Source organism: Aedes aegypti, chromosome 3 (genome assembly GCF_002204515.2).
Source record: "Aedes aegypti strain LVP_AGWG chromosome 3, AaegL5.0 Primary Assembly, whole genome shotgun sequence".
In the NCBI taxonomy this organism is placed as follows: Eukaryota; Metazoa; Arthropoda; class Insecta; order Diptera; family Culicidae; genus Aedes; species Aedes aegypti.
The window spans coordinates 218223822-218242881 of record NC_035109.1 but is presented as its reverse complement, the minus strand read 5'-3'; the positions used below and the strand labels follow the sequence as shown (position 1 = coordinate 218242881).

Genomic DNA, 19060 nt, shown 5'->3' with positions numbered 1-19060 from the left:
GAGACCATGCAGTTTAAAGGGCTTATTTGGAACAAATGAAAAAGCTTCAATTATGGGTGTTTCTTTTTTTTTACTTGCGCATTTTATTCACTTGCGAACCACTGTGAATGATCGTTGCGGCCGATATGATGCTCGTAGGTCGACAGATCCACTGGGAGACGCTTCAAGGTGGAGGGGTGATGCTGGGACGGACGTAGCCGGCGAGGGGTTTCAACCGGATCCCTTTTCGTTTTGGACAGGGAGTCCAGTTTTTCTGCGGCAACTCGGCCCGTGTAACGGTGGGCCTGGCGTAATTTGTGATTTGGCCCGGAGGAACGAAGACAGCGGCAGCGATCGTCACGTAGTGATCGTTAGTGACCACGCGTTTCGGATAAGTCTTATCTACTATCGGTTAGTGAAGCCACACGAAATAGTTAAATTCGTAACCGTTTCGCCGAGTGGGATTAGTGTAGATTTAAAGTTAAATCCAGTGCTTCCAGAAAACTAAAACCGTATGCCGTACGTCGCAAGTGCAAAAGGTCGAGGAAATGCTTGCCAGCAGTGCACAGTGGTCTAGGAATCAGTTTTACGCGGAAAGATGCATTTTGAGCTTTAAGGCTGGTTTGCTACTGACAAGAAAAGGAATCGCCTATCTCGATGCGTGTGAAATTTCTTTCAAGAAAATCTCATTTTTCTGATCGCAGTACGCAGTTGAGAAGAAATGTCACTTCAAAGGGATAGAAAATTTCTTGACCCATTCAGTCAAGGAATTTCTTTAATTTTCTTGGGCGAAACAGCATACTTAGCTTTAGAATGAAACATTAGACGAAAACGGTCTTCTACAAAGTTGTTTGTATTAGTAAGGTCCTTTTTTGTGTTATTGAAAATTAGGGTGGACCACATTTTCATAGAAATTGTGTAACCAACATTCTTACTTGTAGAAATTATATTATACATGATTCAGAAAAGTTGTAGGCCATTCAATTTCAGGCCAAAACTAGTTTTTTTTGTATCTCTTAAATTGACCAATTTAGAGCTTTTCTCCTACGGTGACATGAGGTGGTTCGAACAAAACTGGTTTTCTGGCTCTAGAAGTTTCAATTCAAATTTGTCATCAAAGTACTCTATGGAACACTTTTAGATCTTTGAAAAAATGCGTAATTTAGTGAGTGAAGGAAATCGCTATCTCCTTCTTTTGGGAGTTATCGTTGTTTTTCTCTCAAAAATTTGCCTACCTTGATTGAGAATATCTCTGATTGGGGCAAACATAAAAAAATATATTTTGACGGCATTTAAAAGACTTTAATAAAATTGAATATTATAACAAAAAATTACAGATGTGTTATTTTTGTAAGCTTTTAATCGGCCAATATAAGAGATACAAACAAACCTTTTTCTGGCAAAGTTGCTTGAAATTGAATGACCTACAACTTTGCTGATGCATTATGTAAAATGTAATACATATTGCAAATATTCAAACGCGATTTTCGAAATTCTTCACGGGTAGAAATCAGAATCCAAAAACAAGATTATGACTCATGATATCATGATTCTAGTGTGTTTTCACCTTATGAAAATACACCATGATTTGGACTCATGATATCATGATTCAGATTATCGTAACGCAACGCACCCGTTAGGTTTTTGTTGCTGATTGCTCGGAATCATGATTCAAATGCCAAAAATGCTGAGTCGCGCATCCATTTATGATCGACAAAATAAAAAAAAGTTAAAAATAGTATATGTTGAGATTCGACTCAAGAACCTTCCGATTGTAAGCCACGTACTCTACCACTCAACCGCTTCGTCATCTTGAATTAGGAGTGATCAATACGAATGAGATAAAGCAAAGTGCGCCGCTTAGTGTTTTCACACTGGATGTTACGCTTATGAGGAATCATGATTATGACTCCAGGAACCATGATTTGTGATCCTGATATTATGACCTAACCAATTTATGAATTTCATGATTTGTAAATCATGGTGTGGGGATCAGATTTTTATCCGTGTTGTTTTTCGTTGATATTTTCCTTAAATTGACCTTCGTATCAACTCGAACACACCGATTTATGCTCTAAATCGTCTGTGCATGATAGAAATTCATTGAAATTTGATTTTTCTCGGTAAAAGGCACGGTGTTCATTTTACCACAACTTCCCCTAATAGTATAGCTGGTGATTCTTATGATGATAATCCACTTTACTGAAAATTCCTGAAAATCGTCTTTCAAGCTGACTGGTGTTTCAGCTTGAACTTACGATCTACTTATACATAAGAGTCTTGACTATTACTAGCAACTAATCCAATGCCTGTTCGATAATTAGAACAATTTATTGAATTTGATAAATGAGAGACTATTGAACAACGTTGAATGAATCGGTAGTTAGATGGGTGGGAAATGTATGAAATTAAGTATATTTTTCGCGACCCACCTGAGATAAGCTCACGACCTCCAGGGGGTCGCGACCCACAGTCTGAGAAACTATGGACTAGAGCACAACTCTGTGACAACAAATGCAAAAATCAATTTAGGTCGTGTTTACATCGTAATGCTTTAATCTAACCAAACTGAAGAAGTCTTTGAAACAGTCGATTAAAATTAAAAAAAAAAAAAAACTCTACCGTGTTAATACAAATTACCCGAACGCTTCGAATGCCGGAAACCAGCTTCAATGCGTCTAAAACATATTGTTTCGACAACTTTTGTTAATGCATAATGTTGTGACGTCATAACTGTTTCCCAGGTTATACCTTTCAACTCAAATTTTAACGAGTAGAAACATATAAAAAATGTGCTTTTTTACTTAATTGAATTTCGAAGTTATAAAAACCCTGAAGCAGGAATTTTTTGGTGAATTATAAAAAAAACTTTAATTTGGAAATCGTAGCAGTAAAAATAAGAAGAGAACACCTCAAAAAAGATTTACAGTAAGGTTCAGTCCACACGTTAAAAATATGAAACTTGAAAACTGATAGTACACAATTTTCAGAATAGAGAATACACTAGCACAAATTTTCAAAACTATCGGAACACATGGTCATGAAAACTATAATCGTAGAGTCGAAACAAAAGTCAATTCGTGTTCGCGAAGCTTTTCAATTACGTAATTAGCGTTACTCATTTTTTACAAATTTGATCCGTTCCGACAAAGGCTATTCAACTGGTCTTGCTCTTCGACACATAATGTTTGACATTAAGGTTTTTTTTTATAAAGTGAAAAATCATTAATTTTCCAAAACAAATTGTTATAATGGAACATGCTACCAACTCAGATTAAACAAAATTCTACATTGCTTGGATTTCGGCGAGATTGCATTGCCTTCTATAATAGGGAGATTCAGCAAAATTAAATAGATTTTGATTTTTTTTAGTAAATAAGATTGTTTGAATTCATTGATCAAAACCGGTTTTGGTAATTTAAAAGGAATTTGCCCTACTCTACAACGATCTATAAGAAATAAATAAATAAGTAATAATTTTGTGATTTCTATCTAATTGTCATATAGTTATTTAAATCTTCTAGATGATAAGCCTTGAAATAACCGATGAAGCAGAAATCAGTTGTATCACTTTTGAATCTATTTTCGGGATAATGATATAGAAGATCTATAAACACCCACTGCTGTCTCGCTTGAGAACTTAATATCATAGCCCAAATTTCATTTTTGGCCTAAAAACTGGGAAGTGATGGCATCTATTAAACAACTCGCCAATTTCACTGGTTTCGCATTTTTTTTTATTGCGTTCATCTTTGTGCTTGCTGTATCTGTACATGCTATGATTCACGGTCGGTAAGAAAATTAATGCTACGCTAATGATGATACAACCCAATCCGCATGAAGAGACGACGATATGCAGCAACCAACCAACCGCCTTAAGAGACGAGGCAGCATTTCAGTTTTGTATCTAAAGCTTTGTCCTATTGTTCGATGCGTTGCGCTTGCTGATCAATGATGCGTTTTGACATGGCGCAGATTTTCACTTTGGATCATCGTTTGCTAATTTATCGCCTATCGATAACGCATCATATCGTTGCAAATTGTTCCATTGTTGTATTGTCAGCGGCTGAGAGTCGTGTTCCAGATTAGCGGTCTGGTCACCTCGATAGGTTTTTTTTTGTGGAAGCTTGGTTTGGTTTAAGGCGTTTCGAGGTGGGTCATGGTAGGGCAGGCAGTTGGGGGAGCTTGGCCAAGGGCGGGGGGGGCTCAATACCGGTATCCAGATTGTGGGTTAAAACTTTGCTGCCGGCTGGTGGGTGGCAAGTACTGGTTCGATGGAGCCGACTGATAGCCTTGAACTGAGGCAGCAGGGCTTTGGAATTGCTGCGGTTGAGGTGCCTGTTGATATTGGGGCTGCTGCTGCTGTTGAGGGGCTCCGTATTGTTGGCTAGGCGCCTGGTACTGAGTCTGGGGAGCTCCGTACTGTTGGCTCGGTTGCTGCTGGCTGTAAGTTTGTGGGCCTTGGAATGCTGGGTTCTTTGGTCGAGCGGCAGCTTCGGCGTACAGTTTGGCGTGCAGATTGTAGGCTCTGGAAGAAGTAAAATATGATTATCAAAGGGTTAAAATTATATGGGAATACATAAAATTGTTGTAAAGGCTGAAATTTATTGTCATTGTGCGTATTAACATTATTACATATTATTACGTATTACGCTAAGCATGGGCGTAGCCAGAAGAAACCAGGTAGGGGTGATTTGCAACCCCCCCTCCTTCCCACACACGCTAAAACAAATTATTTATTCGATTACATCATTTTGAAAAAATATCGATTCAATAATTTGGCCCTTTGAAAATGATATTCCAGATAAATTTTGGAAAAAACTATGTATGCAAAGTGGCTTATGTAGTCACGCTCTACACATCCAGAAAGTTTCATTAAAATCTGAAAGGGTGCTGCCAACATCGGTTCGAGTTGGTGCGAAATGTGTCTATTATGTAAAAAATCCAATAACGCCTTTGAAGTTGTTCGCCCTTCCGTAATGGAAATCTTGACTACGTCCACGGTTGAAAAATAAAGTAAAGACAACGCGTTTATCTTAAATCTATGAGCATTCCTTCAAGGTACTTACTCTTGCAACTCCTGTGGCAGTGGTGGTGGAGTGGGCAGATGATCTCCCACCGGCTGGAAACCTCCGGCATCGGCCTTGTACTGCACGCTGTACAGCTTACCATCCGGCCCGGTGTAGGAGTATCCTCCGGAAACGATCTGTTCTCCCAGCTCCGGTCCGATTTTGCGATTGTATCCCTCTTCCTTGTGCTGGATTCCATTACCGGTGGCGTAACTGAGGGATAGGAATATGAATTCAAAACAATATGCAACGATTATTAAAGGCAATCAAACATCGATAACCATTGTGCAGTTCCGTCTCCATCCAGTCAGTGCTCATTCGCATCAGTCGCATACGATCATCCCGTCAATTTGTTTCAGAAATTATTAATTAGCGGCGGCGTTCATATCTTGATGAATGACGACGACGATGGAATACGTGCACGAACACGGTGAAATGATTCATTGGTCTAGGTCGAGGTCGCACCGAGAGTCCGCAATTGGATTGGTTAAACCCCTGCGGCGGTTCCATCTGTTGACGATCGTTAACAGTCAGTGTGAACCTGTGCTCTGGAGTGCGCGTGCGAAAGCAACGTGCATGCATTTGCATAACGGATCAATTTCTTACTTCTCGCAGCGATGAAGGTATGAACTACTGCGGGGGCCGTTCCCCCTTTCAGTTTGGTTTGTTGACGTATAATTTGGACAATCGTTTGACATCTTTTTTGCGCTTTTGGATCAATTATGTGTCAAAAGGTCGACGCTATATGGGTTACGAAGGTGATAAGTTTTGTGAGACTTGTTTTGCTTGGCCGTTTCATGGAGTCATCTTTTGCTGAACTTGATATTCACACCGTGTGGGTTACATCTGAGTTTCATACAAAAACAATCAAACTTTGCCTCGAGCAGTACGGGCTTAAATCTTGGAACTGAATAGGCTAGACAGATTGTGGGCCTTCCTAGCCGAGTGGTTAAAATTCGCGGCTACAAAGCAAAGCCATTTTGAAGGCGTCTAGGATCAATTCTCGGAATTTAGAGCTTCCTCTGCGATTGTTAATAGCATGTTGAATTGCGATGATGGATATGGGATTGTGAGTATTCTCGTTATTTCGGTAGGTCTCCTGTTAGTATCCCTGGAATTCCTAGAAAAGAAATAAATTCTCACAGAGGGATTTTTCGGAACTCTGGAAGGAATCTCTAGGAATTCCGGTAAAAACTCTCCAGTCCAGTAAGATTATGGAGATTATGGATTATTGAGTTTCTTGTTTGACTCATGAATCTCATTCGATTCATTGAATGAATGTTGAGATTTTTATGGGAAATGTAGTGGCTCCGGTAGTAATCGCTTGAAATCAATGGGGATTCCTTCTAAAACACTATGATTCTCATCGAAATTAGAAAGATCTTTACCGATATCACAAACATTCGTAATGCAAATATAGTTACCGACGTTCAAAAGATGTATTCTAGAATTAAAGATTTTCTCAGAAATCTTAAATGAACTGGAAATCAACGGAATCCTAGACGGAATATCAAAAATGTTCTAAGAATTCCAAAGATTGGGACAAAAATTTGCAGAAATCTCTTAGGAATCTCTCTCTCATTTCCACACGAAAAATCAGTTTTCACACTAGTGAGTGGTCATAAGTGGCTACTGGGGCACTGATGGTATTCATAATTTTTTAGTAAATAGTCGAATTCCATCCGAAATTTCTAAAGATCCCTAAGAAACAACATAATTATCGTAATGCCAGAAAGAACATAATTATCGAAATGCGTATCTTCGTACCTGCCACACGATATACACAATTGGCATTGAAAGTTTTGAGTCAATAACTGTGAAGGTGCTCATAAGAACACTAAGCTAAGAAGCTGGCTCTGTCGCAGTTGAGACGTTATGCCAGAAACAAGAACAATGCCATAATTCACAAGAATTTCAAAACTTCTACAGTAATCTTACTGGCATCTCAAAATTCTTTTCGAGATATCAGAATTTCTTCGGAAATCTCAATTCTACGATCTAAGCTGATATTTAATTTATTTTTTTTCCATTCAAATCAAAAGTTGCAACATTGGAGCTAACTACCAGTAGCTTTGTAATAAATACTACATTTATTCATACCAACACATTGTTTGTAGTATGTTCGAAAGGCGTGGAATGGAAAATGACACAAAAATGTTGCTCTTGTGGTATTTATTGACTAGAATGTAGTAAACTCAACTTTACAATATTTTATTCATACCGCCCATTAATACTTTCCGAGGGATCGGTTTATGCTTGGTATCAGCTTTCAAAGGAGTACGGAGTCTAGTAGTCTCTTCTTTTAGAACAAGTGGGTATTTCAGGAGGTTGTCTTTAGTAAAATAATATAGACCATAGTAGAGTTTCCAATCCCGGGAACATTTCCCGGGAAATGAGATTTCCCGGGATTCTCGTTTTCCGGGAAATGATTTTCTGTTTCCCGGGATTCCCGTATTTCCTGGGATTTCTGTAGTTTCCGGGAAGCTCTATTTAAATACAGAATTGACCATTTATTTACAAATAAAAACATCGCTCAATTTACTTTTCTTATCATATCAAACAATGTCCTTACTAGAGATGCGACGTGTTTGTGAATTAAAATTTTGGGTAAAATCAACCAAAAAAGGGAACAAATCGGGATGCATTTCACTGACATTTTGTAGGTGATTTTTGCATGGCTTATTTCACAGCCTACTGCTTGGCAGTACAAGTTTGCAATACAATATAAAGAAACTTTTGAGGAATCTAGGGTAACTGTTCCCTTAGTTGTGGGTGTTCCTATAGTTGCGGTAGTGCCGTTTTCACTGATTTCATTACATTAGCCACAGAATCGACAATGCCAATAGACGTATTGACTTGTTCACACTCGGAATAGTTGAAAAGAGCGTCCAAATTGCTCTAAAACTGATGATATATCACTAAAATTGCTAAAACTTTTCTTACTTGTACCAATAGTTGCGGTAAAGTGTTCCTATAGTGGAGGATCCTTTAAGAAAACAACGGATACCGCAACTATAGGAACACAAATTAGAAATTTACCGCAACTAAAGGAACAGTGTACCAATAGTGGAGGTATTATTTTTCACTGACATGCCGTGGATTACTGCGATGAAATCATTTTTCTCATTAAGTCAATGGTCGTTACTTCCCGTTACAACCTTAACATGTATATCAATTGCGTTTCTTGAATTTGAGCGGTTAAATGAAGTTCAATCGTGCTTAGTACCTCCACTATTGGTACATCTACCATATTTCATGATTTGAGTAGGGTTATAAAGCTTTCAAGGTTTCCATTTGTTTGTTTTTTTATTCTAGTGTTGAAAAGATGTATTAAATGTTTCAAAATATTATAACTTCATACGATTGGGTTAAAATGACCTCCACATATAATTTTACTTAATTCTATTATGTTTTGTTTATAAAGCCCAGCAAAATACAAAGCCAACATTCTTTAGGAGAAACATACAGTATTGGACAAAACATTTGCAACTTTTTCGATTTTCCATACAAAATGGTCAACTTTGGTAAGCAAGATCTCAGTTATTCATTGAACGATTTAAATAAAATTTTCACAAGACATTAGGCATAACTTAAATTTCGAAATATATATTTCAATGATTTTTCCAATCACGAGTTTAAAAGTAATAACGATTTTGCTAAAGAGTAATTTTCGTCGAAAAATTCGAAACTGTTTATTTGAAAATCCAATGGCCCTACACAAAACTGTTTTCAGAAAAATTGTTCGTCTCGTCAAAATCTACAACTTTGCTGAAGATAAAGGTATTTCTTCAATTTGCTTAGTTATGTCAATTACAAAAAATCGTCATAAAAATCACTTCAGATAAACCATTATTGCTTTTAAACCCGTGGTTGGAAAAATCACTCTAAAATGTATGTTAAAATTCAAGTTATTTCTGAAGCACTGTAAAAATTTCATTCAAATCGGTCCATAAATGACTCAGATCCAATACTCTGAAATTGACCATTTTGTATGGAAAATCGAAAAAGCAAATGTTTTGTTCAATACTGTAAATAAATTACTCACAAAAAAGAGAAACAATCGTGCAAATGCAATAGGCTAAAATATAATATACATAAAATATAAATTATTTGAAAACAAAATCCATCAAATAAGCAGTTTATGCGATTTAAGAATTTCCCGGGATCCCGAGAATTTCCGGGAAATGACAATTTTAACCATAGGTTCCCAAACTTTTTAGTTTCGCAACCCACCTAGCCAACAAGCGTATTCCTTTTGACCCACCAGTGAAAAATTGTCCAGAGACAAGCAGCTTTCGAGGTCACTCATTATTTGGTTGGGAATGGGATTTGATCACAAGCAGTGATGGAAAGTGGCGAACAATTCTTATAAACTGGAACAAAAACAAAATCAAACGCTCCCGAGCGTCACAGCGCTGGTTTACTCGCATCTGTAGTGCTCCCGAGTGACCGAAGCTAAAAGTGATTCGCGAACGTGTTCGGAGCTGTTCAGAGTCATATTGTGATTTTGGGAAAAAAGCTGCTCCCCTCCGAGATTTATGGTTTCCAAGGGTTTTTGACTACAAACTAGTAGTTTACTGTAGATTTGATGGTTATACAATTAATTTGTCTGTCAAAACCATAATAAATCACACCTTGCTCAGTTACTCGCGAGTAAACGTTCCCGAGCTTGTTGCTACTTCTTTTGACATGTTCTCCCGAGTAGACGGGTGCGGACTTACTCACACCTAGCCAGTTCTCGAGTTTGTGATGTTTGTTATGTGTTGGTATACACTCGTGAGCTGCTTCGTGATGTGAACTTTTCCACCACTGGTAATAGGGTGCCGGTACTAATGGTTGTAATGTACAAGTAAATTGGACGTTGGAATAAAACGTACATTTTTCGATAAGAACGACCAGCGCTATTTTTGGTGGATAGATCGTCTCTAGTTTAGTCGATTTGCCAAATTTCAGCTTTTTATTTTATCAAACATATATGATTTAAATTAACGCAAACAATTTTCTTCCTTGCCGTCGTGTTCCAGTAGTGGATCAATGGATGGAAGCAGTTTTCAAAATGAATGTATAAAAATGAAGAAAAGTCCCAGAGATGATCTTTACGCTTCATTCGAAAAATCTTAATTGTTGTTCCGAGGGAAAAATGTTAAACCTTTGTAAAAATTAACTTTTGTTTAACATTCGTTGTAACATTCCCAAACGTCTACTACTACAATCCACTGGTATAATGCCTACATGTTAACTTCGAGTGTTGAAAATGTTGTGTAAGCTTAAGTATGAGCTACTGAACTCATTTTTGATATCGTATAGCATAGCAAGTATAGTTATTTTGCTTATAAAACCGTTTATTTTCAAATAATGTGCCTACATTTAGGCGTATTAGGCAGATTTTTAAGCTTAGTTTTGCAATAAAATGATCATATATTCGAGTTGTAAGAATTTTGACATCATTTTCAGATTCAGCAGACCCTAATTTAGAAGATAGGGAATTTTTTTTATTGTTAAACCTGCTTTGTTATATGATGATCAATTTCACCCCAATGTGTAATTTTAATTTTTTGATATTACAAGTTTTTATATTATTAATATTTTTTAATATTATATCATGAAAGTTCGATTACATAAACTGATAAAGATCAATGGAGTACTGGTTTTGTAGAAATTTATTTGACAATATTTGAACTTCGAAGAATAACACAACAAAATGTTCTAAAATACTGATCAATTTGCCCCCGGATTACGGTACGTGTTTTTAATGAGGTTTTAATCGATCGATAGCTTATAAAAATAAGTTTGTAAATTATTAAGACAATTTACATCGTCTCCACCTTAAGTCTGCACAGACGGAACATAACTTCCATTAGACAACGGACACACGGAACAACCAATGGACCAGTGAAGAATTGCGCGGGAATCGAGCCCACATTCCGTAGCACAATACGCCTATACGACTGACGCCGTTAGCCGCATGGCTACGAAGCCCACAAGATTAGAAGTTATCAGGATTTGTTTGGAAACTGCACCAATATTATATAGGGTTTTTACTTTTCAACAAACTCGAAATGCCAGAATTAAGCTACATGGCGGAAAAAAAATTCCGCTCCGAATATTTTCATGTGTTCTTACATGAAAGCTGCCTATATATGTTTATTACATTTTGAGCATAAATGCAACTGTGACCGTTTGAGACCAGATTGATAATTATCGCTTTACTTGTTGTACGTCCAGTTTATAAACATAAAATTTTGTAACGAAAATATTGACTTTTTTTTACTAGACATGTATTTTTGGAAAATGTTGCAAATTAATATATGTGAATATTTTTCATTGAACAAATGTCAAACACAATTTCGTTAATTGAAGATCGATCGCCAATTGGCGGAAATAAGGTCATTCCCAAAATTACGGGACAAATTGAGCATTTTCAATGAAACGACGGGACAGCCAATCGAGGTCGTGAAAACGGTACTGTCCCGTTAAATACGGGACGTATGGTCAGCCAACAAATGGGAAAACATTGTTTCCCAAGTCGAGAAATCATTGTTCTTTTTCATAAACTTATTAAACTTTCAATTTTTCAATTCATAAAATAATTTAGACATGAATACAACATAATATTGACATAATAATGTAAAGCTTAATCTTAGCTTTACATTAGCTTTATTAAATCTAATTGATTGCATTTATCAGAAATATTTAAAATTTCTTAGGTAATTTTTATTATGATATATGTTAATCTCTTGAAGCTGAATCAGAGTTAATAACCCGAGTTCAAAAAGTCAGTAAAGTTTGATTAAAAAACTTTGTAATTTTTTTCAAAGCTGCTCTTTTCCCCGACATGATTCAAATTGCTACAACCACTAGTTGGGACCCCTCCCTCCCCCTCGTCACACATCGTCACAAACTCGTGAAGACCTCCCTCCCCCCTAAAATGCTACGTCATTTATGGACGACCCCTAAAATAACACATGCATAGCTGCAACGTAAAGTAACGGTTTTTACAGAAATACGAATTTTCATTTGAAGAACATGTTGGTATAAGCTTTTATTTGCAAACATTTTAAATCAAATGGTACCAGAAGGTAGCTTGATTCTAAGCTTCAAATGTATTATCATAGCAAGCTACTCAAAAACGCATATCGTAGAAACTCAAATTGTATTTTTTCTCAGCTTCCTGAAAATCAATCACATACATAGCCTAAAAGTTATGTACTAATTGTAAAATGACGACAAATTTATGAATGAAAATTGTTTTGAGTGTGTCGGGATGGTTAGTTAGACATTGGGGAGGGGATATAATCATTTACCAAAATTGGGCTATGCGGCTTATGGAAGATCTCCTGTATTTGACAAAGCGCAACATATCGCTCCGACGATCTTAAAAACGCTTGTCACAGTTACTTTAAATCGTTCTTATGTCTTCTGCGCGATCACAACGATATGAAGTAACTGCAACGATTTACAACCATTACTAGAGGTTTTCAAGATCGTCATCAAGATACATAATCGCTCAATGCACAGTAGATATTGGCTCAAAAAGTGTCATGATTAATTGATACAAGCTTCAAACAAATGTTAATGCCAAAAAGAAATGTCTCAATTGCACTAAACAAATTACTTAATCACCCTCCCCTGTCGTCAATGCATACGATTATGTTCACTCTTATGGAAGCTGTATGTGAATAAAGCAGATACAGTTAACTCTCCCTTACTCGATATTCCGTATCTCGATATCGAGTTAGAGAACCATAGTAAAAGTTGGTTTTCATGGCTAACTCGATGGTCCCTTGGATCGCAGTTGCATTGGTTTTGTGTTCTGTAACTCAATACCTCCCTAACTCGATGGTCCCTTCAATATCGAGTAAGAGAGAGATGACTGTATCATGTTAAAATGATGAAGTAATTTATCGAATTTTGTATTTATGACCGCCCTTGTATATAGCAGGAACTAGTGTGTAACGTTTAGTATGGTCGATTTTGTAGGTTATCAAAATCAATAATTATTAGTATTGGGCTGAAAAATAAAACAATTTATATTTTTACTAGTGGTCCCGGAAAACTTCGTCTTGCCATCAAGTAGGCTATTGAAAAATGCTACACGGATAAAAATCTGATCCCCAAAGCATGATTTACAAATCATGAAATTCATAAATTGGTTAGGTCATAATATCAGGATCACAAATCATGCTTCCTGGAGTCATAATCATGATTCTTCATAAGCGTACCATCCAGTGTGAAAACACTAAGCGGTGCACTTTGCTTCACTTCATTCGAAACGATCACTCTGAATTCAAGATTACGAAGTGGTTGAGTGGTAGGGTACGTGGCTATCAATCGGAAGTTTCTTGGCTCGAGTCTCAGTGTATGCTTTTTTCTTTTTTTTTTATTTTGTCGATCATAAACGGATGCACGACTTAGCATTTGAATCATGATTCCGAGCAATCATCAACAAAAACCTAACGCGTGTGTTGCGTTACGGCAATCTGACTCATGATATCATAAGTCCAAATCATGGTGTATTTTCATAAGATGAAAACACACTAGAATCATGATATCATGAGTCACAATCTTGTTTTTGGATTTTGATTTCTACCCGTGTATGGAACCTCTTATAAAAAATACATATAGGTTACTCCTGTTTTATCGAATTTTTAGAAAACTTCCCTAAACTCTTCTCTTACAATGAGTAAAACTTTTAAGTTCAATATTCATCCTGACGAAAGTACCAATATAGTCTGCATATACAAAATAGCCTAGGCACAACACAGAAAACTGCGTTATTATGAGAAGACCTCTGAAAACGCAATGAAAATCAATAAAAATGGCTACCTACACTGCTGTAATGGAATAGAATTTATTTATGAATTTTATTACCGATCGAAATATCAGGAGAAAAACTTTTAAAAATTGCTGTAGATCGGAAAATATGGGCACGTGTTTTTAAAAGTATGAGATTTTTCAATACAACGACCATAAACAGTAAAATCTATGCTTTAGAATGCGGTTTAACCTCACGGTTCAGTTCTTTATTATACAAATATATAGAACTCGATCACAGACCGTCAGCGCGAAAGGTTTGTTTTCTAATGACTACACAAATTCCGCTCCCTAAAACATGTAGATTAAGGTGGGGCAAAAGTTCGGATTGGGACAAAAGTATTTTTTTAATTACTAGCTTCCCTTGAAAAACTTTAATGTATGGTTCGAATACTGCTCAGGTAAGGACTGTAACCTTCACTACAAAATTTGGAGAAATCGATTGAGATTTGGAAAAGTTTTGGCTTTTTCTTGTGAAAAATGTAATTTTCGGTCGAATTTTCGTGCCATGGAACAAAATGAATATTGAATCTTTCTCATTTTCCAACGTAAGCTAGGCCTATAATAAGGATACTTTAAGGTATATTAGTTTTGGCATACATGCTTGGCTTGGTACATAGTGGAGCAAAAGTTCAAACCAGCGGGGGCAAATGTTTGATCTTACGATAAAACTTTTTAAGCACCTGAATTCTCCATATTAATGTTAAATTCAGTGAATCGGTACCTTTATTCGCAAAAAGTAAACAAACACTCTCGTTTCAACTTCGTTTTGTGAAAAACTGATATTTTTGAATGTATTACAATTAACCCTGTTTTAAGTATTTTTGATAAGAAAAATAGTGTTCATTTTTAACCCGTATAGGCCTGAGTGATAGCAAAATACTGAAACCCTCACCGCTAAGCGAATTATCAACGGATTCAAATTACTTGGCCAGAGGAACTCGGAAATATTCCTATGAATATCTCTGGTGGGTCACTGGGTCAAGTCGGGTAAAAAAAGGCTATTTTTTGGGACATGCCAAGTTATCTCTGTTTATTTCCTATGGCAATCATTTTAATTTGCATAAATCATTAGGATCTGTTATTAAACACTATAAATGAAGAGTTTTGCACCGTTTAAAATATACCGGATGAGGCCATTCGAACGTAATGCCCGGAAGAACCGGTTGTGGATTTGTTGGATACTAAACCGTTTCAATTCTCGGAAAGTAGAAATCAAACATAATTGTGCTCTAAAATGCGTTCCCATAAGCTTGGCACAGATGTTCAAATACAAATTGGCCACGTTATCATAAGTTTAGAAACTCAAATGCAAAACTCATAGTTGTCCAATTCAATCGTTTCTCAAAAGCTGTACACTGATGCAATTTTCTTAAAATTCCGGCCACATTATAGCCGATTCCGAAAATTATCTGTGGTTTGAAATGTGCCTACCTTCAGGGGCACAAACGCACAGAACTCTTCTCACCTGACCCAGTGATCTACCGGAATAGCTCCGGCCACAAGAATATTTCCGCGTTCCTCTGTCCACTTCCAGAAACAAGATATGTGTGCCAGTATACTGACAGAAAATCATTTGAATCCAATAAGAATTCGCAGAGCGGTGAGGGTTTTAGAATTTTTGCTTTCACTCAGACCTATACGGGTTAAACAAACGTCACTTCATGGTTGGTCAAAAGTATTCGTGTCACAAAAGTATCGATATTCTGTGAGTCAGCAAAACTACTAGTCCCATACTAGTTTCGAACTCTTGTGCCACTGATGAGTTTAATACAATCATTTTAAAAACAGTTATAATTTCAACTGGATATATTTTGAACAAGTTTGTTCAGCAAAATTGTAGCAAATATGCTGAAGACCCACTATACGGTATTTGTGTCGTTTTAACTGTTATAGTTTTCCTGGATATATTTTTTATTCCACTAAACTCGAACTTTTGCCCCGTGTAATTTATAATTATATAAATTATAATTATGTATATAATTTTGACCATATTATTATTGATGCACAAATATTGAACTAACACCTCTGATGTTTCTTCCTCTAAACATATTCTTTTCAGTTGATGACAGCGTATTTCTCGCACTGATTGTTTCATCGATTGTTAGCTGTTAGTCTTTCACCTCACATCCGTGAGTTGGCTTCACCACAAATCACAATTCACACTCGCATTAACACACTTCACAAAAAGTCCATTCCGTGTTAATCACACTCAACAGTTCATCTGATTTGACCTCACGTGGCTTCCAATGGGGGTTTCACTTGATCGCAAATTATCCCGTAATACTCACTCGAACCGATAGCTGCCATCACCGTTGTTCACGTTTTCATATCGCAGGATCGGGATTGGGGTGGTGCGAGATTGCTGGAATCCTCCCTGGAATCCACCTCCAGGTTGACCACCATAGGATTGGGGCTGTTGTTGAGGCTGCTGGCCACTGAATCCAAACTGGTCTTGTCCCCGACCCTGGTTTCCACCCAGAGGTGCCACCGAAGCATATCCACCCTGGTTGCTAGCCTGGCCAGTGGGAGGCAGATACTGATTCGAGGGTGCCCCACCGAATTGTGTGTCCTGACGAGGGGCATTCAAGAAATTTCCATCACCTCCACTGCCTCGGCTAGCACCAGGTGGGGCAGGAGCTCCATAAAGGTTGTCCAGGCGGGCTGATAAAACACTACCCACCAAAGCACACCACAGGATCTGATCAGGATCATTCATAGACGATGCAAGAAACAATAAAAATCTTTATTATACTGGATCCGGATCTCAAATTTCACTACACGCTCAAACGAGGTTACACGAAATTGAATACGATTCGAGCTCTTCTTGACCAACACATTTGCGGTGTAATTTCCACATATGATAAAAACCTGCTCCTTGGATGATTTCTTCTTCTTTTTTTTTGCAAAGTAAATTTTTGAAAAATTATGCAGAAATCAGCACAAAATTGATTTTTTAGGATACTTGAAAATAACACAAGTAGTGTGTTAATCCTTAAGAGCCAAATTTTGTGTAACTTTATTTTCGAGAGCACACTAACCGTTTTGCTTATCATAGTTGACAATAAATATTCGCAAATAGGACGATCAGGATAATGAGATCAAGAACAAAATTTGCGTTTCAACAGAATCGCGGGGCTCACTAAATATTCTGAGGGAGAGCCCAATGGTGTATGTGATTGGGATGAGCTGATCGAAACGACTAATGCTGGAAAAAGATGAGTTTGCGATTTTATACAAACAGACAATCGGTTCTAACAGCTGGATGATGACGGCGATCCAAGATTCGCGCGCGCGGCGGCGTTCAAGAAGCAAAAAGAAGCCCTCGCTCTGACAAGAGCAGATCGCCGCGACGCCATTCACCGTCAAACTTTTCTAACAGTCATCAGTGGCGCACCACGTTGAACGCATCATTGCGCGCCCGGCGTGCTGGTGTGAATGGCCTATGCCGCGATCCAGTTTAAATTGGTTTTAGTAAAAAGTTACTTTGAGAAATTTTTAAAAGATTTTTCGTAAATTCCAAAAACCTCGTGGTTCTGTTTTGGATGTTTTAAACTTTCAGAAGAACTGGAGAATAAATTACCTCAATATCATTAATTGTCGTTTTCAGAATGGAAGCCATTCAACTTTATCGCATTAGTGATATAAAGTAACTGTTCTATACGTTGCAACTTTTTTCAATTTTCATACAGAACATTTATTACACGATTTAAATAAAGCTTAAAATAAATATTTTTTCCCGCAATAAGTTTAAAATTTTCTGACTAATTTTATTAATATGCATTGTTTAAAAAATTGAAGTAATTGCTTCATGGTATCTTCAGCAAAGTTGTAGCTTTAAACTAGATGACCAAGTTTGCTTAAGACGATATTTACGTAAGTATTTCATATTTCCAGATACAGTGGGATTCTGTTTCTGGCAACACGATCAAAATTTGAAGTTGCCAATATCGAAACCCTTTTTGATTCTGTTTCAAAATAATTAATAATAAATATATCCTTAGAATATTGTTACCATATATTGAACCATATGACAAATAGATTTCTGTAGAGTAGAACTATGCTGTAAAAAGATCTTACCCGTAGTGTTGATTAAAATTAATATTTCATATACTTTTTGATACACAGATAAAAATATTTAAATTTTATTGCATTGTAAATTATAACAGCATCACACTAAATTATCAACTTCCAATAGCTTTTATAACTATTTTACGCATAAATTTAATTTGTGGTTTGTTCGATTTAACATTCAAATGAGAATAAACAGCTTTTAAGTTTTTTTTAATTTATTTGACAGTCACAACTGCATTTCTATGAAATTTGGAGAAAAGTTGTTGCGTTATAATCAAATTAGTCTAATATTACTAAACCATTGGATAGCTATGAAACTAATGCAACCCTGTAAGAGAATTCTGGGAAGAAATTTCACCGTAAATTTGTACAAGTTAGCATTGGCATTAAGCAATTCGCATGAATTCGTAGGTGGTACCGTCCGTTACCAAAGTCAAAGATTTGGGACTAACCCTTGACTCTTACACAAGATTGATGCATCCTTCAACAGTTGAGAGTTGTCCTGGCCATGTCCTTGCGAATGCTGAGGAATGGGAAGGAATGATTAATTGAACACCTACTTGAGACAGATGAAGAGAACTCTACGACCTCATAGGTGTAAAGGGATATTTTGGAATGTTAATGGGATGGAAATAGCCAAAGGATACGTCTGGTAGACGTTCTGGCACATATGAATTATATTTGGATTTTGGTTTATATTGGAACAAACTCACCGATTTCTGCATCTGAAACCTATTTGCAATTTAACTTTGAATCGACCATCCAAATAAAAATGTCTACACACGGGATTGTGTTTAAACGATCCTGATGGCTTGTATGCCTGAGTATGCCAAAAACGGAATTCTACTGTAAATCGTTCATTATTTTCCGTAAAAAATCACTTTTGTCATGTGGTTTTTACTTTTGAATTGGTCATACTCAATAATATATGTTGGAATTCAAGTTAAATAATTCAGATCTAGTCTACCAAAGTTGGTCATTTTTAATGGAGAATCGAAAAAGTTGCAAATGTATTATCCAATACTATTTTAGTGTGCAGCAAAATACAGGATCTCCATTCCACTCATTGGAAGATGTCATTTGTGTTATTTGGATTTTGGATTTGAACAATAAATTTTTGACGA

General features: G+C 36.7%; 2 protein-coding genes across 2 annotated transcripts in view; one reads left to right on the top strand and one right to left on the bottom strand.

Annotated features, from left to right (window-relative positions):
• The window catches only part of LOC5565745, a 583865-nt gene that overhangs the window by 90923 nt on the left and 473882 nt on the right, over positions 1 to 19060 (top strand). The gene's annotated exons all lie outside the window — the stretch shown is intronic.
• On the bottom strand, positions 3694 to 17081 carry LOC5565726 (pupal cuticle protein 36a). The gene is made up of 4 exons (XM_001650053.2): positions 16904 to 17081; positions 16154 to 16563; positions 5049 to 5261; positions 3694 to 4507 (listed from the first exon to the last, which is right to left on the bottom strand). Exons 1-4 carry the CDS (start codon positions 16916 to 16918, stop codon positions 4186 to 4188), a joined length of 960 nt encoding a protein of 319 aa, XP_001650103.1. The 5' UTR covers positions 16919 to 17081; the 3' UTR covers positions 3694 to 4185.

Excerpts from the sequence above, each read along its gene's own strand:
- LOC5565726 (XM_001650053.2), bottom strand. Across the intron at positions 5,262-16,153 it reads GATGGCAGCTATCGGTTCGA|TTACGCCACCGGTAATGGAA; the intron begins GTGAGTATTACG and ends CCTATCCCTCAG. Across the intron at positions 4,508-5,048 it reads CTGCCACAGGAGTTGCAAGA|AGCCTACAATCTGCACGCCA; the intron begins GTAAGTACCTTG and ends TACTTCTTCCAG.